Source organism: Suncus etruscus, chromosome 1, assembly GCF_024139225.1.
Source record: "Suncus etruscus isolate mSunEtr1 chromosome 1, mSunEtr1.pri.cur, whole genome shotgun sequence".
NCBI lineage: Eukaryota > Metazoa > Chordata > Mammalia > Eulipotyphla > Soricidae > Suncus > Suncus etruscus.
The window spans coordinates 96131834-96159371 of record NC_064848.1 but is presented as its reverse complement, the minus strand read 5'-3'; the positions used below and the strand labels follow the sequence as shown (position 1 = coordinate 96159371).

The following is a 27538-nucleotide window of genomic DNA, read 5'->3' as shown; positions in this document are numbered from 1 at the left end:
TAAAAATGGTGTTAGAGTGGCAATTGTTGTTTGCATAGGCCCACCAAAATATGAGGGACATGGAAAGAAATAACGTTGGCCTAAGTACAAAGAGACCAGACCCCTGAAGTTTCCTGGCACAAGACCAAGTCTAGGCTCCAGGCAAGCTAGATCGTCCAATCCAAGACATTGTCTGTAATGCCAACACACTTTTATTTTTCACACAGTCTCTGTTGTTGGTATCATGTTTCTGTATTAAAGATCCTGGAATCTGCATATCTTACATTGAAGTCAGGATGTGGAGCATCCTCTCCTTTCACCTCACAATCAAAGGGCAATGCAGGGAGCCCTGTCCTGTAAGCAGGTCATTGTTGTTGTTAAGTCTTCTCAGTGTTAAGGGAAGTCTCTTTTGAGCAGGTCGAAGTCTGAGCAGTGTAGGTCTTCCTTGGTAGAGGATTGCTTCCAGGTGATGTTATAGACCAGCCTGGATGTTTCGTGGATGGCTTTCCTGGTTCAGGGGAGAATGGAATATGTCCTTTCTTCTGAGGTCTGTGCCAGGTCGTTATGTCAATGTTCAGGGTGTAAGGTCCCTTTGCACTACAAGATTTGTGTGTTCCAATCTCTATTAGATAGGATCTTATTTGTATTTATACTATTTTCCCATTTTAATGTGCCTATGCAAATAAGAAGCAATGCCACATGGTGTTATCGGCGCATATGGGGGCCATAAGAACAATTACAATGATTCCCATGACATGGTTCAATCATAAGCATTAAACTGGGGGACTCTTCCACCAAAATTCCTTGTTAAACAGCTCAAAAAGAGAAGATAAAAAGTGGTTAGAATCATCACTGTATAAGACAACATTTAGTAAGAATTATATCTGTCAGAGAAAAAACACAAAATATTCTAAAGAAATACGTGTCCATTTTATGTATCTTAAAACAGTTTGTTATTTTACAGTTGAATAAACAGAGACATAGATAGGTTAAGTGATTTGGGGAAGATGGGAGTAGTCCTTCAATAGAAAGATTTATTAAAGGAAACACCAACTTGCCTTGATGTATTAAAGTGGAGCTTTGGACTGGTTCATCCAATGGTTATGGACAGGCCTCTTACCCTTTGTATTTATTGACACTTAACTGTATTTACTGCTTTGCTTTTATTTGTGTTTTGGCTATATTTTATATACTCATTTCTTTATTTGTGTTTTGGCTATATTTTATATTTTATTCACTGACACCACACAATTTCAATCTTCTGAAATTTTCAAAATTTCCACAAATTTTCTTGCCCTTGTCTTACTATCGATGATGTTATTTTCTGTTTTTTAATTTTCTTCTTTTTATGCTTTTCATGATTTTTCCCTTTTTAAAAATAATTTTGGGCCCGGAGAGATAGCACAGCAGTGTTTGCCTTGCAAGCAGCCGATCCAGGACCAAAGGTGGTTGGTTCGAATCCCGGTGTCCCATATGGTCCCCCATGCCTGCCAGGCACTATGTATGAGCAGACAGCCAGGAGTAACCCCTGAGCACCGCCGGGTGTGGTCCAAAAACAAACAAAAAAATCATTTTAAGAACTGTGAATGAAATAGAAAATATCAAAGAAAAACATGTCTGATTGCTACTTAAAATTTGTCTATACCATAAAATTAATTCAGTTTTTCCATACCAAAAACATAAAAGAACTATGAAGAAAGCAAAGTATCCTAAGAGGGAGGAGAAATAGTTTCCTTTTAAAAAAGACAAACTCATTTAATTAAATTTGTTTTTGTTTTTGGGTCACACCCGGCAATGCTCAGGGGTTACTCCTGGCTCTACACTCAGAAATCACTCTTGGCAGGCTTGGGGAATCATATGGGATGCTGAGATTTGAACCACTGTCCTTCTGCATGCAAGGCAAACTCCCTACCTCCATGTATCTCTCCAACCCCCAAATTTTAATTATTAACTCAGTAATCAGTGAAGGATTTACATTCCCATTTTGCCACATTGATAAAATGATTACTGTTTAATTGTGTCTCAGAAAAAAATGACATTTATATAATTTAGCAACCAATTTTCATTCATGAGTTCAGTATCTATCTTCCCCTCTCTAAGCAAAATGAATTGGCCACTTTTCTGTGCTCCTGTAAATTTCATTGCTGTTGTGATTATTATAGTGATCACAGATTGTTTTAATTTACTCATATCTGGTTCCTTTACAATACTGAGTTTGATTAGAATAGTACTTTGCTTGGAGCTCAGTGTGTAGAAAGCAGCTTGTAATTATTGTCTATTTTAATAAAATAATGAATTACTATTTTTTAGCTTTTATAATGTTTAAAATTCTATTCTACCTTGTGTATCCAAATAGATGAGATAAGTTCCTGAAGGCAAGGACCCTCTGATAACTTCTGACTATCACATAGCTAGAAGAGAATCATAGTAGAATGTACATAGTAGAAGAGAATCATAACAAGATGTAAATTATGTGATGTCAACTTCTGTAGATATAACAAAACATTAAGGAATGCTATTGACTATTTCCTTTTTTTTCTGTTTAGATATCAAATTTCAGATGCTGTCAACAGCGCATTCACTAATTGGTTCAAGCTTTACAAACAGTCCAGCTAATATCAAAAAGTTCTTGGACATAAGCAATGACTCACATATCTTACAACCATCAGTTGCAACTGAAATGAATCATTCTGAGAAGACTGTTTCCCACCAAATACCAAGTTTTGAACATGCAGATCACACTGTCAGTACAAATTATAGTTTAGAGGAGTTGGTAGTTCCAACCTACAACACTAGTTCACTACTCACCCATACAAATAGTTCTCATGGTGGAATAAAAGATGATATTCAGAGAACCATTTACACAGAGATAGGAAGTTATAATTCTCAAGTTAACGAATCTGGTCAAAGTTATGCACTATCTGAAAACAAATTTGCATCATCTGTCACAAGAGCAATTACTACATTGGTAGAAACTCTCTCACCCCCTGTAATCAGGTCTTGTGCTTCATCCCCTTGTTTTATTGGTGTTGCTTGTGTGCCAACCACAAATGGTCACTTCCAGTGTGGGCGCTGTCCCTTTGGATACTATGGAGATGGGATCAATTGCAAAGGTAATGTGAAAACTCTTTGTATGAAAAAGTAAATACTCTAAGGAATAAAGAAGATAGATTTATTGACTAATTTATATTTTATTTAATTTGCTCATAATTTTTTAAATTTTATTGTGAATTTCAAGTCTTTCACAGTTGTTTTTCAGGCATATAGTGATAGTGAATTAGGGCCATTCCCTCCACCAGTGTTGACCTCCCTCCACCAGAGTTTCTAGCATGCATGTCATTCCTACACCCTTAGCCTACTGGACTACTAGTGTAGCAGGCCCATTTTGTGTTTAGTTTGTTATAGTTTGGGTGTCTTGATTGTATTGTCACTGACTTTGGCTTGAGTATTTAGATCTTTTTTTTTTTTTTTTTTTTTTACTCAGTGCTCCTGAGTTCACTTGGCCCCTGGGTCCCATGCACTTTTTATTTCTTTTCTCAATTTGTAGAAAGATATAGAAATACAAGGCAGAACAAAATGGTTCGAGTCCTAAGGTTCTATGAAAATGCGGGTGCCCCTATCTAGAATTTGTTCTGTTTGCGCAAATTCTCTTTATATTTAAAAATGTTAACACAGTTGTGTCTAAGTTCTTTCAATGTTAAAAGTATCATAGCATATATGATATTTGGCATTATAATGAAGAATGTAATGTCATTTATTTCAGTATTGAATACCATATTTGAAAGCATTCTGTATTGTCATGGGATCCTCAAGAACCTCACATGTGGGTGTTACTTTTTCCATTTTATATATGAGAAAGCAGAAATTAAAACATTTATTTTGCTGGTTTTAAACAGCCAACGAGATAATACAGGATATGAACATCAGAATGGGTCAGGTTATTTTTAGTTAGCTCTTTAAATGACTAATTTTTCTACATATGCTTATTTTCATAATATGAGGCTGCCTTTAACTTTTAAAATTCTTTTGAAAATAAAACAAATTGGGCATCATTTTAATTTTGAAAGGAGTAGAGTATTTACTTCGCTCACAATTATTATCATTTGTTTTCTCTGATGCAATTCAAATTCTTGGCTTTGAAATGTAGAAGCTGTCTTAGCTTTCGTTGAATTGTGTTTGTATTTTGATTTGAGATAAGCGCATGCAGTTGAACGTTGGAATATTTCTTTGTTTTCAGTTTTACCTTCATGGACTTCAATTTTTGTCACTTTTTAAGCAGGAGAATCTTAAATTTAATATGCATACATTAAAATACAAACATGTTAATAATATATAATTAACAAATAAAAACTCATATGCATCAGTATTAAATGTAAAGTAGAATATATTTGTTAGATTAACTTGGGATCTACAAACCTGTAAGTTTATGATGTTTTCCTGGCATCTTGCTTTGTGCAATTTTGTATATGCCTGCCTGTTAGATATTTATATCTTATTAGAATTTAAAACATGGTCTTCTGAAAAGGCCTATAATCCTAATTTTGATAGTAATTTCTAACTTCAGTTTTTTGCTATGAAAGAATTGTTATATATTATACTCTTTTTTATTTGACTAATCATTTTCCTCAGCCATACTAGTAATAAAACGAAGAGAAAAATTTTTTTGTGAATAATGTAGTGGTGGTTGTTAAAATTAGTATGAACATTTTCAAATCTCTGAGACTTTTATCTCTGCAGTTAAATCTCTGAGCACAAGTACATATAACCTATCAGCAATGCTGCTTTTTATTCTGATTTTTTTTTAGCCATTTGTAGACACCCATGTGGAAAAAGCCGAGAATGTGTTGCCCCCAATATATGCAAATGTAAACCTGGTTATACTGGTTCTCACTGCCAAACAGGTAGGTACAACATTCTTTAGTTTGCACTGTGTACTTTAATTGAAAATTTATATTTATATGACATATATTTTATTTTATACAGCTATATGCCATCCTGATTGCAGAAACCATGGAAAGTGTATTAAGCCTAATATTTGTAAATGTCTCCCAGGGTATGATGGAATGACATGTGATGAAGGTGATAATACAAATTAAAACTTAATAATAAAGTTTTAGTATTTTCAAAGAAATTCCATTTTTCTCTATGTATGCTAATATGTCTTCATTAATGTTTGTGAGTCAATTCATGTTTATTTAAAATTATTAATACCAATAACTAGTCATCATTATCTGGCAATAATTTTTTAAGATTTAGTTTGATGGAACCATATCTTACAAATAACTTCAATCAGAAGACATCTGAGTATTAAGTTACTAAGTATGATTCTAAGGAAGCTTTAATTGCTAAATAATTAGATGTCCAGAAGTAAAAAGAAGTGATTCTTAGAAACATGTATATTTCCATATTATTTTATGGTTTTAATTGAAATCTAAGTGAGAAATTTATAATATAATATCTCTAATATGATATATTTAGGACAAATTTATTGTTTTTTAAAAATTGCATGTATATTTTGGTAGATGGCATATAAAATTATTAATGAATAGGGAGCAACAAGTGTCGGAGAGATGGCATAGTGGTAGGGTCTTTGCCTTGCATGCGGCCAACCCAGGAGAGATCTGGTTTGGTTCCTGGCACCCATAAGGTCCCCAAGCTTGCCAGGGGTTATTTCTGAGTAGAGCCAGGAGTGACCCTGAGCGCCAGTGGGTATGGCCCAAAAATCAATCAATAAAGTTTTTTTTTAAAAAAAGAATAGGTGGCAACATTAAAATACTTCCATGACAAAGAAAGCTTATAATTTAATAATGAATTTGGAGAGGACTAACTATAAAAAGCTTTTAATATCTTTAATATGTGAAAATACTGAGGAAAACTGAGGTTTATAAAGTGCCAAAAAAAACCCCAGATCTAAATATTACTTTTCAGAAGATACTCAAGAAGATATAATTCTATATATTTCATGACTGATGATATGTTTTCAGAGTATAAGACATTATAGTCAATCTCTTAAGATTAAATGATATATAATGGTTCATTATTAATTGTGCAGATATTATTATAAATTGCTTTTATAGGAAAGTTTTATTTTGTCTGTACTTCATAAATATAATATGCTTTTAAAAATTAAGGCATGAACTAATAACAGAATCTATGTCTGCAGAGCATTGTAGTCCACCTTGTCAGCATGGTGGCACATGCTTGGCTGAAAATCTCTGTACTTGTCCTTATGGATTTGTAGGACCAAGATGTGAAATAAGTAAGTAAAATTTTCTTGTAATCTAATATGATTAAATCACTCCTTTGAATAGTTATTGCTTTAGTGCTAACTGCAGTAGACCCAACCTCTCTATAAAAATATGCAATCAAGGATAATGAGGTGTTGAACTGTTTTATGCATAAAACCTACTATTAACATTATTGTAAATCAGAGTTCCTAAAATAAAAAATATTTTATAAAATGCATTCCTTTTGAAAGATAACAACAGTTACCACACTTCAAATCACAACAAACATTGAGAGTTACTACTAGGATCAAGAGCTTTGTTTTAGAAATAATTCTCTTATTTTCAAGAGATATTATTATTATTATTATTATTGTGTTTATTGATATTATTATTGTTATTTCAATTGTAGTTTAGAAAATATTATAGGGTTTACAATATCTTAGTATCTGGTATTGATGTACACATCACCACCACCACCTAAGTACCTTCACCTCCGTCTTTGAGTCACTTCCAGTTCAAACTTCCTTCCCTCCCACCCATTCTCTCATTTGTTGAGTGACAATATGGATTTGGTACAAACTGTTATCTCCCTTAGCAACATCCATGTGCTCCAGAGCTTCCACCTATGTTCTAACCGTTTCCATTCCCCTAACCTGGGAGTTTCAGGTATTCCCATATTCAAGCTTTATTATTATTTTATTGTGCATACCCTTCATTTGTTTATATACTACAAATGAATGAGATTATCCTTTATTACTCTTCTGCTTCTGACTTACTTTGTAAAGTCAGATATTTTTAATTTCATCTAAGTTGTACAAAGTGCATGACTTTTCTTTTTCTTGTGACTGCGTAGTGCCACCCCATTAGATATAAATCAATTTCTTTATCCATTCTTTTGTGGTTGGGCATTAGTAGAAACAATCCTCTTCTTAACCTAAACCCATGACTATTTCTTTGAAATAAAGAATTCTTATTTGCTACTTTATATATAAATTTCTTATTCAGAACTCTTCTCTATGTTTTGCATTAGGAACAAAAGAATGTTCCCAGTCAACTCTAACTTGACATGCAGCTCCATGATTTTCTATTTTCATGATCTCTTTTAGTATTAATATTAGTATTTACATAGTTGAGACTATTTAGAGTGAAAGGATAAATTATTTTTATCTGTGATGTCAATGTATTGACAGAGCAATTTATTTACCTTATTTTTTATATGTGGTCTTAGTGGTTTGTAACAGGCATTGTGAGAATGGAGGTGAATGTCTTTCACCAGATGTCTGTGAGTGTAAACCTGGCTGGTACGGACCTACTTGTAAAACAGGTAAAACCAGAAGTGTATTCAATGACTGTCAATTAAAGTAATGGTAAATTTGTGATCTGTGTGTGATCCTCAGTACTACTTAATCCCCAAGCACTATTAGGTGTAGCCCTAACAGTCACTGAACACCACAAGGTGTCACCCCTATAAAATAAATAATATTTGGGCTGGAGCTTTGGTATAGTGGGTGGGGTGGTTGTTTTGTACATAACTGACCTGAGTTTGAGCTCCCACATCCCATATGCACCCCTTGAAGCCCCACTCAGAGTGATCCCTGAGTACAGAGTAAGGAATAAACACCGAGCACTGCTGGGCATATCCCCCAAAACAAAATAAATATTAAATGCATTTAATAATAATTAGTGCATCTGCTGAATCTCTTTCAATTTTTTAACACAATGCAAGCATTTCATTTCATTAAATATTCAAACAGATCTGAATTACGTGGATACCATCACTTTATCCATTTATTTATCACAGTACCAGACTTGCTTTCAGCAGCAGTGTTTGTAATTATGTATGTTTAATTTAATCCATTATAATCTAATGAGTGTTCCCAGTATAAATTTAATTCAACATTTATAGCTTGCCAGCTGTGTGTGAAACATGATGCAAGGAGAAAAAAGTATCAGTCTGAGTTTTTACCAGATTTCAAATAGCATATCATTAGTGAAAAAGAATTATTTAAAAAGTCTGTGTTACAAGTTAGGTATAATAAGCAATGTAGTAAGTGCACTTCTAAGAGATGAAAGAAATCAATTTTTGTAATGTTTTTGGATGAAAATGGTAGTTACAATAGTCCTATAAAGTTGGAAAAATCTTGTTTAAAAATAAAATTGGGCTTCCATTATTGCAAAAAAAAGTGAAAAAGTAAACAAGGGGCCGGAGAGATAGCATGGAGGTAAGGCATTTGCCTTTCATGCAGAAGGTCATCGGTTCGAATCCCAGCGTCCCATATGGTCCCCCGTGCCTGCCAGGAGCAATTTCTGAGCATGGAGCCAGGAATAACCCCTGAGCACCGCCGGGTGTGACCCAAAAATCAAACACACACACACACACACACAATAAATAAAAAAGTAAACAAATTTTTTCTGAGTGTGCTAGATAGTGTTCTTAATTACCTTGAAAAGGATGCTGAAAGTGGTATATGACACCACATAAAGCTCAGCTCTGTTATCATTGTTGAAATGTCTTCTAACTTACAATAATTTTTTAAGCTTTTTTCCCTATCATTTTCTTCAGCTAACTGATGGCTTTCTGCATTCTATTCACAGCCTTCACATTCTTAGCTTGGTATTATTTGTAAACACAATGAACATACTTTCAAAGTAATTATCCAGTTTTGTCATTCCTCTTATATTGGGCAAAGTCTACCTAATTATAGATTATGGGTTTTACTTACAGTAAAAAGGTAAAAAGGAAATATTTCATTATGCTCTGTTCTAGACTTTTATGAAACTTTCATTTTTTAAATAGTAAAATGTGTATGGTCTCTCTCCCTCCTGCTATTCATTAGCTCTGTGTGACCCTGTTTGCCTCAATGGTGGTTCCTGTAATAAGCCAAACACTTGCCTCTGTCCAGATGGATTCTTTGGTGCACAGTGTCAGAATGGTAATTTTTTTCTTTATAAATAAAAAGGCAAAGAGAAAGTTAGGCACAGAGCTTTGAATGCCTAGAAAAGGACAAATTTAAAGAGAGGTGTTTATATTTTTCTCTTCCTTGTGTTTTTACAAAATTTCCACCAAACTGCCAGTTATAAAAACATATCAGAGTAATTATGAAAGTGATTTTTTCTTTTCAATACTTTTTGGGCTTACAATCTTGATGCTTGTTTGTGCAGTTTTTTAAAATTATAATAAGATAATAAGCGAAGTCCTTTTCTAATAGAAAATGGTGTTATTTTTGATGCTCACAATAAAGGTGTTTTATTTATGGCAATTCTATCTATTGTTATATCACAATCTCTTTTCACTTAAGTTTAATTAAGCATTTAAGACTTAGCAACACATTGCACTCTGCAATGTAATACAAACATATATACACAAAATTATTGTTTCCTCCCTTCTTGGATGTTTTATTTTCACACTTTCCCTGATATAGTTAATGCCACAATTGTTGGATGTGACCTGAGACTGACAGTATAGGTATAAATTGATTCTCAATAAATGAAATTTAATGTATATATTTTTCATCTTTATATTTTAGGCTTATGTGAAATATAAAGTATATTTTTGGCAAAAATTAGTTAGAATCTATCTGAATGTAATCCTGGAAACCTGGTTTTTTTTTTTTGGTAGATTTCACTTTCATTTGATCCCATTTCTTTTATTAGAGATTTTTAACCTATTATTTTCATCATAACTAAAATAAAGAAGAACATACTTATACTAGGTATATAGAAACAGAGTTCTTAAATTCAACTTTCTTTAAGGAGTCAGTTTTTGAAATGGAAAGAAAAAAAGACTGTTAAGACATATTTTGAAAATTTAGAGTTTATGTCTAAACCAATGTTACTAAATATAGATATAGTTTCCTATAGACATATGGGAGAGATGAAAGTTTATACTTATGGCATTTTTAGTAAATTATAGGAGTAAATATTATCTTTTTTACATTTATTTGCCAAATAATTGGGAAAGAAGGAAATCTCTAATTTGAATTTAACTATCATTATCTCTTTATTATCATGCTCACAGGTTTTGGAATGCCTTAAACCCCACAGCTTCCTAGCTGAAACCAATTTTGTAAATTTTCAATCTTTCAGCCTCCAAATTATTATCTTTTAAGTATATAAGAGACAGTTGTGAGCTGAAGTGCATATAGTTAGCACTTACCCAGCTACTGTTAAGCAATATTTTATGCAAAACATAACATAATTTTATTCTTGTGATATCACATCCATTAGTGAATCCTATGACAGTGTAAATAGGAAGGAAGGGCAGTATACACATACAAAAACCATTGAATAAAATTGGCAGGCTATAGATAAATAAAAAAATGTGCATGTTCCATAGAATTGCAACAGATGAAACAAAACTTTAGCAAGAACCATCATTAAAGAGTTAAATACTCTATTAAAAAGCATGAATGAGATTTTTAAATACATTTTCCAATTTCCTTCATTGCTTGAATGCTATGCTTCCATTCCTCAGGGCAGTGATATAGGATTGTATGCTTTGGCATTTGAAGGAAGACCTATCTGAGTCTAGAAGATATTATGTAAGAATAAGATTATATACACGTCCCAAGTTTCCCTTGCACCTTTCCCTCTGCCATCTCTCCTGTCTACTTTTGTGGCACACATTTTTCTTCTCTCTTTCTCTTCTCTATTTATTTTAGACACTATGGTTTTTCAGTCTTGTTACTGCAATCATGCTGCCATTTTATTTCTGTCCAGTACACAGTTCTTGACCAAAGTGATCGATTTTAATTATCATCATCATAGTGGTTCCTTCTCTGCCTTAAATGTACTCCCCCTCTATTTGTGGCAAGCTTCCTACCATGGACTGGTCCTTCTGAACATCAACTTTATTGTCTTTGGATATTAATACCACCCTACCATTTTAATTATATACCACAAATCAGTGTGATCATTTTATGTCAATCCCATTCCTTAAATCATTTCACTCAACATAATAATCTCCATATCCATACATGTATAAGCAAATTTCATAACTTAATTTTTCTAAGAGCTTCATTGTGTAGATGTACCATAGATTGTTTATCCACACATATGTTCTTGAGTACTTGTTTTCAGATTCTGGCTAGCCCTCTGAACTCCATTGTTCTTTAGCACTATTCACATTTGGTAATCAATTTTAAAATACAGAAAAATATTTAATTATCTTAGAGGAAAATTAAACAAAATCTTCCCTCAAAATTTTTCTAAATGTTATTTTAAATAAATGCATTTAATTGCTTTTCCAGAAGAAAAACAAAACAGTAAATTCTTTTCATAATAGTTGACAAACAATAATCTCTAAATTCCATGGGCAAAATAATATATAAGAAATTTCTAGTGCAGTCCATTAAGGATTATACAATTCTTTATAAAACAATGGAATTATTATTAAGGATTTTTTTTCTCAATTACTTTCAGAAAGACGTCACAAGTAAAATGGTGCCATTATGGGGGGAGCTAGAGTGATAGTTACAGTGGGTAGGGCATTTGTGTTGCATGTAGCCATCCTGGGTTTGATTCTTGTCATCCCACATGGTTTCTCAAGCACCACCAGGTGTGTTCCAAAAACAAAGCAAAAATGTTACCTTTCTGATTAAGAGTACTTATCACAGATTGTTGAGTTTTTTTTTTTATAATTTTCACTGGAATAGACACATTTATTCTTAATTTGAAGTAGGTTTGGCTTAATTTTTAGTTTTTCCCAGATCATATATCCTGACTTTAAATTATAGTGAAGCATAGGATGTTTTATAAGAGCCACACTATTATACAGAAGAATCCATTTGTTATAAACAATTCACCAATACATTTTGAATTGTGCTAATCCACTAGCAGTTTAGAGCCATAATCAGTACATTTTGTGATATAGAAAGAACTATTTTGGCCTGGAGCGATGGCGCAAGCAGTAAGGCATCTGCCTTCCTCCAGCTAGCCTACGACGGACTGCGGTTGGATCCTCAGGCATCCCATATGGTTCCCCAAACCAGCAGTGATTTCTGAGGGCATAACCAGGAGTAACCCTTGAGCATCACCAGGTGTGGCCCAAGAACAAACAAACAAAAAAAGAACTATTTTAATGACTTGCAGTTGTGATCTTTTATTTTTATAGTACAATTCTCTGTCTTAGATAGTAAATTCATACTAAAATATATAATAATTTATTATGTAATACTGTGGATTACTGATGTTTGTATGCCTGTGTTTTTAGCTGTCTGTCATCCTCCCTGTAAGAATGGTGGCCACTGCATGAGAAATAATGTTTGTGCCTGCCAAGAAGGTTACACTGGGAGAAGATGTCAAAAAAGTAAGACTTCTGTTAATGATTTTCCAACTACTAAAAAGGTCAGCACTAAATTATTACTTTTTAAGAATAATTTCTTTTTTTTAACCAAAGGCATCTGTGACCCTATGTGTATGAATGGAGGAAAGTGTGTGGGACCAAACATTTGTTCTTGTCCTTCTGGTTGGAGAGGAAAACGATGCAACACACGTAAGAGAAATACCCTTGAGATGCTAAAATTGATGTATTTTGTGGAACACAGAGCAGAATTTAATATAAGGAGTATTTTCATTTTAATTTTTGTCTATTTTTAAACAAATTAGTTAATTTAGTTATTTAAAGAAAATTCATCACATAGTTGACATAGTTAATCATAATACATTTGTTTCCAGATAAGTGAAAGCAAAGTTATTGAAAAACATAAAATGGATAAGAAAAAAAAAGAAAGAAGAAAAAGTACAGTAGCATGAACATTTGTGAAAATCAGTCATTAATATAATGGCAGAAAGTTTAGTAAGCTCTTGTTGTTAGATATTCATTCTGTTAATTGGGGTGTTCCCTTAGGGATGACAGAATCAAATAAATGAAGTTGCCCAGAAATTTAAAGCACTATTACTGTTATTATGACTTACTCAGTTGTCAGGCATTCTAGAAGATAGAAGATACAGAGGTAGAATGCCCACACTTGTGCCACAAAGCCCTGATGATATCAGCCCCCAAATCAGCATACCTGAATTGTGATCAGAATGATGTACCCAAAGGAAATTGAAAAGTGTCAGTGATAAGGCAGGGCCATTGGGGAAACAGTGATTCTGGATAATAGAGGCACAAGTGTGGTAAGATGGGGGCTTGGCTTACCTTCTTGTCCTGAGATGATCAATTTTCTGCTGTATAGGCTGGTGTAGTCTTAATCTTTCATGGTTTTGTTGGTATCTGATTCAAGAAAAGAATGAGCCTATGGAGTTGACCTGCTTCAAACAACTGATTTCTTTATTTTCTTTCTTTCTTTTTTATGGGTGGTGGTGATGGGGGCACACCAAGTGATGCTCAGAGATTACTCCTGGTGTTGCACTCAGGAATAATTCCTGGCAGGCTTAGAGGACCATATGGAATGCCAGGGATCGACTGTATGCAAGGCAAAAGCCCTCCCAGTGTGCTATTGTTCCAACCCCTAAACATCTAATTTCTGCTCTTTTAATTCTACTTTAGGAGATACACTTTTATTAGAAATAGTAAAACGACATATCCTCTAAATTTATTCTTTCAGGTTAGAAGAGGAAGAGAATATATTATATTTTCCAGTGTTTGCACTACCCTTACTAGGATAAGTGGCAAGTTCTTAAGTTTCAGGTTTCTTTTCTTCAGTAGAGATCAAGGAAACTTTTAGGGAAACTACTGATTTTTTGGCCCATTTCGAAGTGAAGAGTCACTGTTCTTAATTCTGGATAGTTTCTGAGATAATGAGAACATTCTTTTGTTCAAATGTCACATACTTATCTTTTTATTTAAATATAATTTAAAATTAGCAGCTAAAAAGCATTGATCAAATTGGAGAATGGGAAAATATCCAACCAGGGGTAAGTAAATTGCCATGTGTCCTATCAATAGAAATCTTGCAGAATCTTAAAATCAAGTTTTGCATGAATACATAGTGATACTAGACAATGTTCATGACAAAATGTTAAGAGAATAGGTAATTCAGCCAGTGACTTTGATCTGTTTGTCATTTTATCTTAATGAAAATTTTTGTTGTTTATAGTAAAGTGTGTTTAGTAATTTTTATATGTCTATTTGCAGCTATCTGCTTTCAGAAATGTAAAAATGGTGGTGAATGTATTGCTCCCAACATATGTCATTGTCCTTCCACATGGGAAGGAGTGCAGTGTCAAAGACGTAAGTGACATGGCTTAAAAATATTTTTTATTGAAATCATTGTGATTCACAAAGTTCGTTAGAATTGGGTTCAGCCATACAATGATTCAGTTCCAATCCCATCACCAGCATTGATCTCCCTTTACTAATGTTCCCAGAGTGCATGCAACCACCTGGCATGTCCCCCAGCCTGCCAACATAATAGCCCCATTTTAAGTTCTGATTGTTAAGAGTTTGGGTCTCATGATTTTATTGTTGTTGGCTCTGGTTTGGATATTTAGTTCTATCATTTCTTAACCAATGTACCTGAGACTTCTTGATACCTGTGGGCCATCTTTTCATATTTGTGTTTCTCATCCTCCACTCAATTTTTTCCTTTCCTTCTCCTCATTATACTCTGGGGCCTAGAGTGTTATCAACAACACCTATTTAAATTATTGCATTTCTTTATGCAGTTATTCTAAATACCACATATAAGAGATAGCATTCTGTATTTATCCTTTTTCCTTCTGGCTTCATCATTTAATATCTCATTAGCATAATATCATTTAACATAATATCTTCCAATTCCATCTATGTTGCAACAAATTGCATGATTGTATTATTCCCTACAGCTATGTAGTATTTTATAGTATATATGTACCACATCTTCATGATCTAATTGCCTGTTGTTGGACATCTAGGTTGATTCCAACTCTTGTACTGAATGCTGCAATGAATAATGGTGCGCATACATCCTTTTGGATCAATGTTTTTGTATCCTGGTGATAGACACCAAAAAGAGAAATTGCTGGATTATATGGCAGATCAATTCTTAGTCTACTGAGAACCCTCAATACTGTTTTCTAGGGGTTGGACCAGGCAGCATTCCCACCAGCGGTGGATGAATTTATTTTTCACCACATCTCTGCCAACACAATTTGTTTCCAATATTTTTTTTTTTGTTTTGGGGTTACTCCTGGCTATGTGCTCAGAAATGGCTCCTGGTTCGGGGGAGCATACAGGACGCCGGGAATCAAACCAAGGTCCATCCTGGGTCAGCAGCGTGCAAGGCAAAAATCTTGTTGCTATGCTAGTGCTCAAGCCCCATGTTCCCAATATTTTTTGATATGTGTCATACTCACATATGTAAGATGCTATCTCATTGTTGTCTTGATTTGGCTTTTTCTAATGATAAGTGATAATGAGTATTTTTTCTTCTCCCTTTGTTTTGGTCTTCCTCAGAGAAGTGTCTTGAGTTGAAATACAGTTCAAATTGTACTGTTCAAATTGTATTGTTCAAATTGGGGCTACCTTTGTGAGTACTTTGTATAGCCTCGATATCAACTAATTATCTGATGTGTTGAGTGAAAATAATTTATCCCAGTTAGCTGTCTATTTTTAGTCCTGTTTCTTTTTTTTTTATTTAAATAATTTCTGGGGCTGGAGAGATAGGATGGAGGTAAGGCAATTGCCTTGCATGCAGAAGGATGGTGGTTCAAATCCCAGCATCCCATGTGGTCCCCTGAGCCTGCCAGGAACGATTTCTGAGTGAAGAGCCAGGAGTAACCCCTGAGTGCTGCTGAGTGTGACCCAAAAAACCAAAAAAAAAAAGTATAAATAATTTCTTTATTTAAACACTGAAATTACAAACATAATTGTAGTTGGGTTTCAGTCATAACAAGAACACCCCCCTTTACCCGTGCAACCTTCCCATCACCAATGCCCCTTATTTTCCCTCCCCCACCACCCACCTATATTTGAGACAGGCTTTCTACATACCTCACTCACTGACATTATTATGATAGTTCTCAGTGTAGTTATTTCTCTAACTGCACTCACCACTCTTTGTGGTGAGCTTCATATCTTGAGTCCTTAACTCTGGGAATTATTTCAATGTCTTTAATTTTCCTTAAAATCCATATAGGAGTGAGACTCTTCTGTATCTTTCTCTCTCCCTCTAACTAAATTCACTCAGCATAATACATTTCATGTACAGTCATGTATAGTAGTATTTCATGACTTCATCTCTCCTGATGGCTGCATTGTGTATATGTACCACAGTTTCTTTTCTTTTTCTTTTTTTTTTGGGCCACACCCAGTGACGCTCAGGGGTTACTCCTGGCTATGCGCTCAGAAGTCACTCCTGGCTTGGGGGACCATATGGGACGTCAGAGGATCGAACTGTGGTCTGTCCTAGGCTAGTGCTGGCAAGGCAGACACCTTACCTCTAGCGCCACCACGCCGGCCCCGTACTACAGTTTCTTTAGCCATTCATCTCTTGAAGGGCATCTTGGTTGTTTCCAGAATCTGGCTATTCTAAAAAGTGCTGCGATGAATATAGGTGTGAGGAAGGGGTTTTTGTATTGGATTTTTGTGTTCTTAGGGTATATCCCTAGGAGTGGTATAGCTGAATCAAATGGGAGCTCGATTTCCAGTTTTTTGAGGAATCTCCATATTGTTTTTCATAAGGGCTGGACTAGACGACATTCCCACCAGTAGTGAATGAGAGTTCCTTTCTCTCCACATTCCTGCCAGCACTGATTGTTCTTGTTCTTTGTGATATGTGCCAGTCTCTGTGGTGTGAGATGGTATCTCATTGTTGTTTTGATTTGCATCTCCCTGATGATTAGTGATGTGGAGCATTTTTTCATGTGTCTTTTGGCATTTGTATTTCTTCTTTGAGAAATTGTCTCTTCATTTCTTCTCCCCATTTTTTGATAGGGTTAGATGTTTTTTTCTTGTTAAGTTTTCTCAGTACCTTGTATATCTTAGATATTAGCCCCTTATCTGATGGGCATTGGGTGAATAGCTTCTCCCATTTTGTGGATGGCTTTTGTATCCTAGGCATTATTTCTATTGAGGTGCAGAAGTTTCTCAACCTGATATAGTCCCATTTGTGTATCTCTGCTTCGACTTGTTTAGAGAGTGCTGTTTCTTCCTTGAAAATGCCTTTAGTTTTCATGTCCTGAAGTGTTTTACCTTTGTGTTGGTTTATATACCTATGGTTTCTGGCTCACAATTTGAACTCACCATAAAAAGTGGTGAATGCTGTAAGGGAAATAGCTACACTGACAACTAGCATGACAATGTTAAAGAATGAGAGAAGCAGAATGCCTGTTAAGAATACAGGCAGGGGTGGAGGAGGATGGGGACATTGGTGGTGGGAATGTTGCATTGGTGAAGGGGGGTATTCTGATTATGACGAAACCCAACTACAAACATGCTTGTAATCATGGTGCTTAAGTAAAGATTAAAAAAAAACAACCCAAAGTTTTTTTTTTTGTTTGTTTTTGTTTTTGTTTTTGTTTTTTGGGCCACACCCTGTGCCGCTCAGGGGTTACTCCTGGCTATGCGCTCAGAAGTTGCTCCTGGCTTCTTGGGGGACTATATGGGACACCAGGGGATCGAACCGGGTCTGTCCTAGGCTAGCGCAGGCAAGGCAGGCACCTTACCTCCAGCGCCACCGCCTGGCCCAACCCAAAGTTTTAAAAGCTTGGGCCGGAGTGGTAGCACAGCGGTATGGTGCTTGCCTTGCACGTGGCTAACCAAGGACAGACCTCGGTTCGATCCCCGGAGTCCTCAAGCCAGGAGCGATTTCTGAGCACATAGCCAGTAGTAACTCCTGAGCATCACTGGATGTGGCCCAAAAAAACAAAAAAAAAAAAAAAGTTTTAAAACTTTTATTAAAAAAGTGATAAAAATGATATAAAGTGATAAAACATGGCTGAGTGATAGCATAGATGATAAGACACTTGCCTTGTATATGGCCGATATTGATTCTATTCCTAGCATCCCTGAGCACTGCTAGGATTGATTCCTGAGTGCAGAGCCAGGTGGTTCCCGCAATCAGTAACCCTGATTATTGATAGGAGTGGCAAAACAACAACAAAAAATTTTAAAATCTTTCATGGGGAACAATACAAGTAGAGAGTATGCTTACTTTGATTGCAGACATTCCACATCCAGCACCATATATGGTCCACCAAGCCCTGCTAGAATTGATCCTGAGCACAAGACCAAGAAATAGTACTGAGCAGCCAGGTGTGATCTCTCCCCCTTTCCAAACCCACAAAAATTTAAAAAGCATGATGTGTATGAGTAATGGGGTGAATAATAATACCTCATATCTTCTGTGAGATGTGTTAAATCTCTTAAATACACACAGAGACAAAACATACTTAAATATATTCTGATTGAAATTTAGACATGTTAAGAAAAAAAGAAGAGTTATCAATCTCAAATTGGGATATTTATTCTAGAGACAGCTCTGTGTGGATTATGAGAAAGAGGATAATGAACTGAAATCAAAATAACTGATCCTTTTGCTCTAGAGCTTCCTAGCAGAACATTTTTTAGCCTATGTAATTAATTTTATATGAACTATTCAAAAATTCAAAAATTGCTTATGACTAAAGTTAGTAAAGTCATCAGAATAAATAAAAGCAGGGAAGTATGCTCCAGTCCTTGTGGATTGTCTTCTGAACAGCCTGAAGAAATGCACTCGGGTTTTATACCTTGTAGCAACTTTATTTGAACCTAAAAATGTTTACTGCCTTAAATGTTCTCTCTGTTTCCCATTGTCTTGAAATTAGTGCTGATGTTATTTGAGCAAATGTGTTACTGCCATCTGCTGGAAATAATGATAGTATTCAAATATATGTGATTTGAAACTACAATTTGTATTAATTCCTTCCTTAGCTGTGGAGATTTGTGTATTACATAATCTATCCAGACATGCCCAATAAATCAAAGTGTAATCCTTTAATATTATATTATAGTAAAAGGAATATTATTTTTACATTATGTCATCTTCCAATATGAGCCGTTGAAGCAAGTAGCTCACCTATGATAAATTCTCATCCATAATTTTGTATTATACTTACTTTTTTCAGATTTAAAATTTTTGGATGTACTTAAAAGAAGAATTAAATATACATTGTTTTATAATTAAAATCAGTTTATTTGATATGTTTTTTCTGTTGAATCTTTTAGTTCCTATCAATAGATAAATAGTCAAAAATAGGTAAGTATAAGTATTTTCGGATTTTATTGGGAGAGATTTTAAGGTAGAAATTTCTAGTACAGTATCAAAATATTGATAAAGTTTTAAAGCTCAATATTTAATTTGCATTGGTAGTAATAAAGCTGTCTTAACCAATACTAGTTAGTACTAAACTAGCTCTTAATTTTTTTTGCGGGGGGGCACACCCTGCAGTGCTCAGGGGTTACTCCTGGCTTTGTGCTCAGAAATTATTCCTGGCAGGCTCTGGGGAACCCTATGGGATGCTGGGGATCAGTCTTGGTTTGGCTGTATGCAAGGCAAACTCTATACCAGCTGTGCGATTGCTCTGACCCCTAGCTGTGCTATTGCACTCACCCTAGCTATTAAAATTTTGCAAAAATGCTGCAAACCATTTCTCAGACTTCACAAGACCATGGTGCTGGATGAAAATGTGCCCTGGATTTTTATTGTACCCTTCCCCAGACTATCTCAAAAGACTTAATGGGGATATATACATTTTCATTTTCTATTTATTTCCTTAATAATTATAATTCTTAGTGTGTTTATTTCCATATGTAGAGGTATCCTCCTCCATTTCCCCCACCCTCATTTTTTTGGGCTTGTTTTGGTTCTGCTCAGTAAGAAAGAAATTCTTTTTTTTTTTTTTTTTTTGTTTTTGGGTCACACCCAGCAGTGCTCAGGAGTTACTTCTGGCTCTACGCTCAGAAATCGCTCCTGGCAGGCTCGGGGGACCATATGGGCTGCCGGGATTTGAACCACCTGCCATCTGCAGGCAAGGCAAACACCTTATCTCCATACTATCTCTCAAGTAGAAACTCTTGTTTGGGTTAAGAGCTCAGGTCAAAATCAGGACACAGAGATTGTATAACTTGTTATTTTTACCTCCAAATGCACCAATAATATAATATGGTTAGGCATACCAAAATGGAAAAATCTATGATAGAAAATCTTATCTCCTAGAGATAAGAACCCATAAATTTTGTAATACCGGGGCACCTTCCACCCTGAACATTTGTTATGGGGACTTGACTTAAACCTCATGTGATCAGGCATCAACTGTCCAACCCTGAACCCCAGATCCCAATCTTAGAACTGGCACAGTTCCTTGCATAGTACCAGGAATCAACCAGACCCTAATACCACTCTGGCACCAACTTGTGCCAAGGTAGATTCATACGACACCCTCATGACAAGGAAACAACAAGTTGCTCTACCTCACTAACTAATAGTGAGATGAGATCAAAAGCACCTTTGTCCTAGGATCTGTGCAAAAACAAAGATCTCTAATTATAGAGGACTAACTTTGACAACCGCAACTGAGCATAACTTTTACTGGCACCATAAAGAAAGACTTTGGGGTTGGACAACTAACAAGTCTGGAGCCTGTAGTAGGTCTTATGACAGTATGCTTTAAGGGTATAGACACCCTGTGTATCTTAGGCCAATGGAATTCCCTTTCTAGTTTTTCCAATGTTTACTATGCCTATTCAAAAAACCAAAAAACAATTTGCCACATATGCCCTCCATTTTTATTATATATATTTATTTGTTTTATTTTATTTTCTTTTTCTTTTTTATTTATATTTATAGGTTCTAGATAGGCCTCCCACTTTTTTTTTTTTAAAGAACCATAGAACATGAATCATCTTGCTCTGCCTCACATTTCTATTTCTCCTCAAATTGAGAAAAAAAGTGGATGGGTTCAGAGACCAAGAGGTCTCAGGAGCATTAAATGGAAATAAAAAAAAACATCAAAATCAAAGTCAACAACAACAGAATCAAGAGACCCAAACTATAACAAGCTATACACAAAAGGGATCTGTTACACTAACATTCTGGGGGGCAAAGAGTGGAGTTATGGGATGCATGCTGGAACTTTGGTGGAGGAGGTCAACAGTGGTGGTGGGAATGGCCCTAATTCACTGTCACTATGTACCTGAAATACAACTGTAAAAGACTTGTAATTCACATTGATCTCAATAAAATTTTATAAAAATAAAATAATATTTAAAGTGAAGGTTAAATTTAATTTACTGGGATATATACTTAAAACGATAAATGTCATGTATATCACCACAATAAATAAATAACTATAAATAACAAAACCATTTTTTGAAAAAATTCTAAGAGTTTTGAGTGTTTTGGTTTGATGTGTCTTTTGTGGGTTCTTTGGATGCAGCAAATTGGGAATTCAGTTCATCATTCTCATAATGTTGTGATTATTTTCCTCATAGAGTTACCAGTAGTTTATATCACAGACACATGTATTAAATATTTTATATTTAATATTATAATTTAAAATTTGTGTTTTTCAGCAATATGTAGTCAAAAGTGTCTTTATGGAGGCAGATGTGTATCTCCCAACATCTGTTCCTGTCGCATGGGATATTCTGGAGTCTATTGTGAGAAGAAAGTACAGGTACTTTAAATTTCAAAGAGAAAATAAAAATATTAGATATTGGAATATGGTATCTACTCAGTTGTTTGACTTATGTATATTTTTCTATACACTTAAGGATCTTTTTTTATGAGGATAAAATAAAATGCAATGTAATTTCATGGCACTGGAACTAAAAGAGGGCAAACTATCCCAATATCTCAATATGTTGATAAATCATGCCTAATTTATGTTTTCTGGACTTTAGAGATGGTTACCCACACTCTCTTTCCCCAAAAAGGTGGGGGCTAGAGAGATAATACAGAAAGTATTCCACTTGCCTTGCACATGTCCAATTTGAGTTTGATCCCAGCATATGATCTTCCAGCCCAGCAGAAGTGATAAGATTTAAAAATCAAAATATATTGAGTAACTATTTGATTAGCTATTGTTGAAAAACTATAAAAGTAAAAGCTTTAGCACTTTGGTTTTCAAGATAATATAAATATACATTGTACTATATTATTTGAAATTTTCATGAGATGGGAAACCTTACCTCAAAATCTTTCAACTCTACTTTTGATCATACTCAAACTAAATTACTTCTCTATTTTTTTTATTTTAAATCTCAATTCTTCCATTAGTTTTGTTTCTGCAATTGTATCTGGAACCGGACTGAGTAAAGTTATGTCAGGGAAAGGAAGACATGACAAAATGTTCAGCTTTAGGAGTACATGCCCAGCTCTAGAACCTGTTCTCTCTTTTTTTTTTGTATGTAGATATGTTTTTTGTTTTTTTTTTTTTGTGGCTCCCACACTAGTATCTTGATCTGATCTGAATTTTATAAAATAAGTGCTTGGATAGCAAACAGAGCCAGGATGTGTCATGTCAGAGGGAAGAAGGAAACAAATAATGAGTGTTAAATAGTTTTCTAATATTGAAATTTTATTCTCTTCTTACAGATTAAACATTTTTGAATAATATCAAGCATATAAATTATAATTCTATGCTGAAGAATATAAATTTTTAAAGAAAAAAGTCAAAGATATCTACTTAAAGTTTATTTGTGTATCATTTAAGTTACTTTCAAAACCAAAAACTAATAAAATGTGAATGGTATTTGTTGTTATTGTTAGAGGAAAGAAGAAATCCAGGTAACCTAAATTTGATTTTCTACTTACATATCGCGATAATGTATCTGATATGTCAAATGACCACAATATTAAATACAATAGTTTTCATTTACAATGCACAATTTAGACCTCCAGTTAACATCATGTAAAAAGGTAAAATCCAAATGGATTAAAGACCTAGATATCAGACCTGAAACCATAAAGTATATAGAACAACATGTAGATCAAACACTCCATGACATTGAGATTAAAGGTATCTTTAAGGAGGAAACCATACTCTCCAAACAAGTGAAAGCAGAAATAAATAGATGGGACTATATTAAGCTGAGAAGCTTCTGCACCTCAAAGGAAATAGTGCCCAGAATACAAGAGCCACCCACTGAGTGGGTGAAACTATTCACTCAATACCCATCAGATAAGGGGTTAATATCCAAAATATACAAGGCACTGACAGAATTTTACAAGAAAAAAAAATCTAATCACATCAAAAAATGGGGAGAAGAAATGAACAGACACTTTGACAAAAAATAAATACAAATGGCTAAAAGGCACATAAAAATTTTTCCACATCACTAATCATCAGGGAGATGCAAATCAATACAACTATGAGGTACCATCTCACGCCACAGAGATTGGCACACATCAGGAAAAATGAGAACAAGCAGCGCTGGCGGGAATGTGGAGAGAAAGGAACTTTTATTCACTGCTGGTGGGAATGCTGTCTGGTCCAACCTCTATGGAAAGCTATACGGAGATTTTTCCAAAAGCTGGAAGTTGAGTTCCCATATGATCCAGCTATACCACTCCTAGGGATATATCCTAGAACACAAAAATACAATACAAAAATCTCTTTCTCATACCTATATTCATAGTAGCATTATTTACAATAGCCAGACTCTGGAAACAGCCTAGATGCCCCTCAATAGATGAATGGTTAAAGAAACTATGGTACATATACACATTTTGCAGCCATTTAAAGAGATGAAGTCATGAAATTTTCCTATACATGGATGTATATGGCATATATTATGTTGAGTGAAATAAGTCAGAGGGAGAGAGGTAAGCACAGAATGGTCTCCCTCATCTATGGGTTTTGAGAAAAATGAAAAACATAGAGGAGGACTGGACGGTCCAGCTCTGGACATGAAGCTCACCACAGGGATCGTTTAGTGCAGTCACAGAAATAATTACATTGAGAACTATCATAACAAAATGTGACTGAATGAGGGAAGTAGAAAGCCTGTCTAGAGTACAGGCCAGTGTGGGGTGGGGAGGAAGGACACTTGGGATATTGGTCATGGGAATGTTGCACTGGTGAAGGATTTATATATATATATATATATATATATATATATATATATATATATATATTAAAATATCAAAGAAAAATAAAAGAAAAGATAAGACCTCCCAATTCTTACCAAGACTGTGTTCTTTACACTGACTGTATAGAAAGAGTAGGTACAGTAAATGCACCTCATATACACCTCAACACAGCCCTTTGCCTCATCTGTATTGTGAATTGGGGGGCAAAAAAAAGAGGAAAAAATAGTTTTCTCATCCTATGTAACAGTTAATGTATCATCAGAGATCAGTCAGCTTAATAGAGGCCACTTGATGATTTTGTTTGGTTTTACATTGTTGGAGTCAAACATCTGAGGCATGTCCTATTCCACTGGGCTATCCCTTATATATTCTGATATAGGAATTTAAGGCTAGATATTGAGCTCAGGGCAAAGTTCAAGCTTCTCTGTATGACATCCTGATTTTAGTCCCCCTTCAAAGAAAAGCATATGCAAAGTTTATTTAATGCAGAGTTTGGAATTATTAGCATTTTGGAAGAGCAAGCAGTGGTTGGGTGGCAGGAGTTACATAAAGTCAGGACAATTGCTGTATCAGAAAGGTTAACACTGAAAATGTCAGGCTAAAACACTAACTAGGTGCTTCACACTGCCACCTTCCTTTGGCTGCTGCAATACTTGATAACCTTCAAAAACTATCACCAACCAACTCAGAATAGGACATTATCCAAAATTTGCTGGAACCCCACTGTGAATATTTAATCTACTCATATACCTAACTGCAAATTCCTGTGAACAAATTATAGTTTCCTACAGATTTCTATTTAACTCTCTAGAGAGCCTTTCTCATGATCCTTTTTCATCTCTTACTCATAAGAAACTACCTTGAAGGATGCAAATCTTCCTTTTCTCTATCAGATAGTTGACCTTAGAGGTTTCATTTATCTTCAAAAAGAAGAACATCAATTTAAAATACCTATTTTAAATAATGAATTCACAAAACTTAAGTATGAACATACTTAAGGTTTCTCTAAATCTAAAATATAAGATTAGGGGTTAGAGAGATAGTACTATGGGCAGGGTATTTGCCTTGTACGTGGTTGATCCAAGTTCAATCTGTTACCCTATATGGTCCCCCAAATCTCTCCAGGAATAATCCCTGAGCACGGAACCAGGAGTAATTTCTGAATATTACTGTGTGTGACCCCAAAACAAAACAAAAAGATAAAGTAAAACTTATTAGAATACAATTATTACTAAATTTTATAAGAATCTACACTCAGTAAAAGAAATGTTATATTTTATATTGTTGAGAAGTGGCCATAGAGAATTCTTTGAAGCACTTCACTCTTGGTCTGCTGCTTCCAGCAATCTGTGTGTAACTTCTCTTCTACTTTAGGTTGCTCCTGTTGAGAGATTGTCTCAGGCCTTTCTCTGCAGTACTATTCCTTTCACGTTTGGATTTTCTTTTTTACTTTCTCTCTGTGAAACCTCACATTCTCCTTGAAATTACTATTTTTCTTTCATAAAACTATTTTAACTTCAAACCAAAGAGAAAAATATTAAATTATTCAAGAGAATGTATTTCACTGCCTTTTGTTTGTTGCCAAAATGCAGATATACAAATGAAGAATAAGCTCCTGCCAAAATGTGTTTGCTTAACACTGTGAACTTTTGTGAAAATTTGAATGCTAGAAAGTAAAATAGTGCTATAAATAAATGAAAAATTAACATTTGTGAAAGTCAGTAATTATATTTGAAATTCTCACTTCTGAAGTCGATAGAATTTTACATGCCTCTTTATCACTTTTGTTCTGTATACAGCAAAGCAATATTTTCAGTATCCCTATAAAATTTACACTTGGCATAGTTAAAAGATGATAGCTGCTAAAAACAATAAAAGAAGAAAAATATAACAAAAAGCTTATAGTTGTTCAAAAATTTATTCTGAAAGGTCTTAATAATACATTTTCTTTTTCATAAACATTTTTTAGACATCCACATCAAGAATTCTAAGCAACAATTAAAATATTAATCAGTAGGCTACCCATTTATAATAGATTTAATGGACCTGTATATGCTACTAATGAAGAAAAGCTATGGGTTATAGATTTTATATATAAGCACTTCTTATAAAAGCTAATGACTCATGAAAATGAGACTAATGTTTTAGAAATATAATGTGTTTAGAAAAGCAAGTAATTTGATGAATTTATGGAGAAGAAATTTAATTTTTCCTTATTTCTTTGTGATACTTTCATATCTGTTAACTTAAAAAAACTTTAATCCAAAATCTACTTTGGAGAAATAAATGTGATGGACCAGAAAGATTAATTCTTTGTGCTAGAGTACATGCTTTGAATGCAAGAGGCCTAGGTCTAATCCCCAGTACCACATAGTCCCCTGAGCACTGTCAGGAGTCATTTCTTAGCCCCAGCCAAGAACACTCATATGAAAAAATAAAAAAAAATATTTGATGATTTAATAATATACTTGAAAAGTTTTAACTTTTCAATGATCACCTTATAAGTAATTTTCTCGAAATCAGTTAGATTGTAGATCTTGTAGATCTATTATTATCTATTACGATCTATTTAGACTGTAGATCTACTGTAGATCTAGTATGCATTCCTGTTTTGTGCTTAGTCATATTTATATTTAAATGAAAGGTTTGAATTATCTAAAATTCCTATAGTTTCTTTGACCAACTAATTTACAGTACTTCTCTGAACTTAAAATATTCCTAGTGAGATTAGAGAAATACTACAGGAGTGAAGGTACACTACAAGTGTCCTTCACTTGTCCTGGCACTGTGCCCAACCTCAATTTATTATCCAGTGCCCCACATAGTTCCTAAAGCCTGCCAGGAATAATCTCAGCACAGAATCTTGGGTAAGTCCTGAGCACCACCCAGGGTGGTCCAACCTTCCTTCAAATAAGCCTCGCAGTTCTTATTATAAAATATTAAAATATCATTTTGATGTATTATTGTTTTACATTACAAACTACATGAAACTGGGTAGAGACAATTCAAATGGTAGAGCATATGAGTTCAATCCCAGTCACATCATGACCTCCTTCCACCTCACCCACCAACCCCAGCATCGTAGAAGTGGCCAGTATCTCTGAGCACAACTGGATGTAGTGCCTAGCAAAGCGCACAAATTTTAAACAGAACTTGCCAACTGCTTAATAAAGATTTGAATTTGAGGTTAGAATTATTAGGGAATATTTGGATCCCATAATTGAAACAAATTTTATAGGTATCATTTCAACTATAATTTTTATGATTTTTTCTTTATTTAAACATCTTAATTACAAATATGATTGTGATTAGGTTTCAGTCATGTAAAGAACACCC

At 34.5% G+C, this 27538-nt stretch overlaps 1 protein-coding gene and 1 non-coding gene across 2 annotated transcripts in view; both read left to right on the top strand.

The window, feature by feature from the left end:
- The window catches only part of VWDE (von Willebrand factor D and EGF domains), a 104246-nt gene that overhangs the window by 52830 nt on the left and 23878 nt on the right, over positions 1-27538 (top strand). Inside the window, exons 20-28 of the mRNA XM_049776122.1 lie at positions 4785-4880; positions 4963-5058; positions 6143-6238; positions 7435-7530; positions 9044-9139; positions 12418-12513; positions 12604-12699; positions 14287-14382; positions 21682-21785. Coding sequence (XP_049632079.1) covers positions 4785-4880; positions 4963-5058; positions 6143-6238; positions 7435-7530; positions 9044-9139; positions 12418-12513; positions 12604-12699; positions 14287-14382; positions 21682-21785 — 872 coding nt within the window. The remainder of the gene's footprint in view (positions 1-4784; positions 4881-4962; positions 5059-6142; positions 6239-7434; positions 7531-9043; positions 9140-12417; positions 12514-12603; positions 12700-14286; positions 14383-21681; positions 21786-27538) is intronic.
- On the top strand, positions 24281-24411 carry LOC126032495 (small nucleolar RNA SNORA51). The gene has a single exon (XR_007503875.1). It is a non-coding gene; the product is annotated as a small nucleolar RNA SNORA51 (small nucleolar RNA).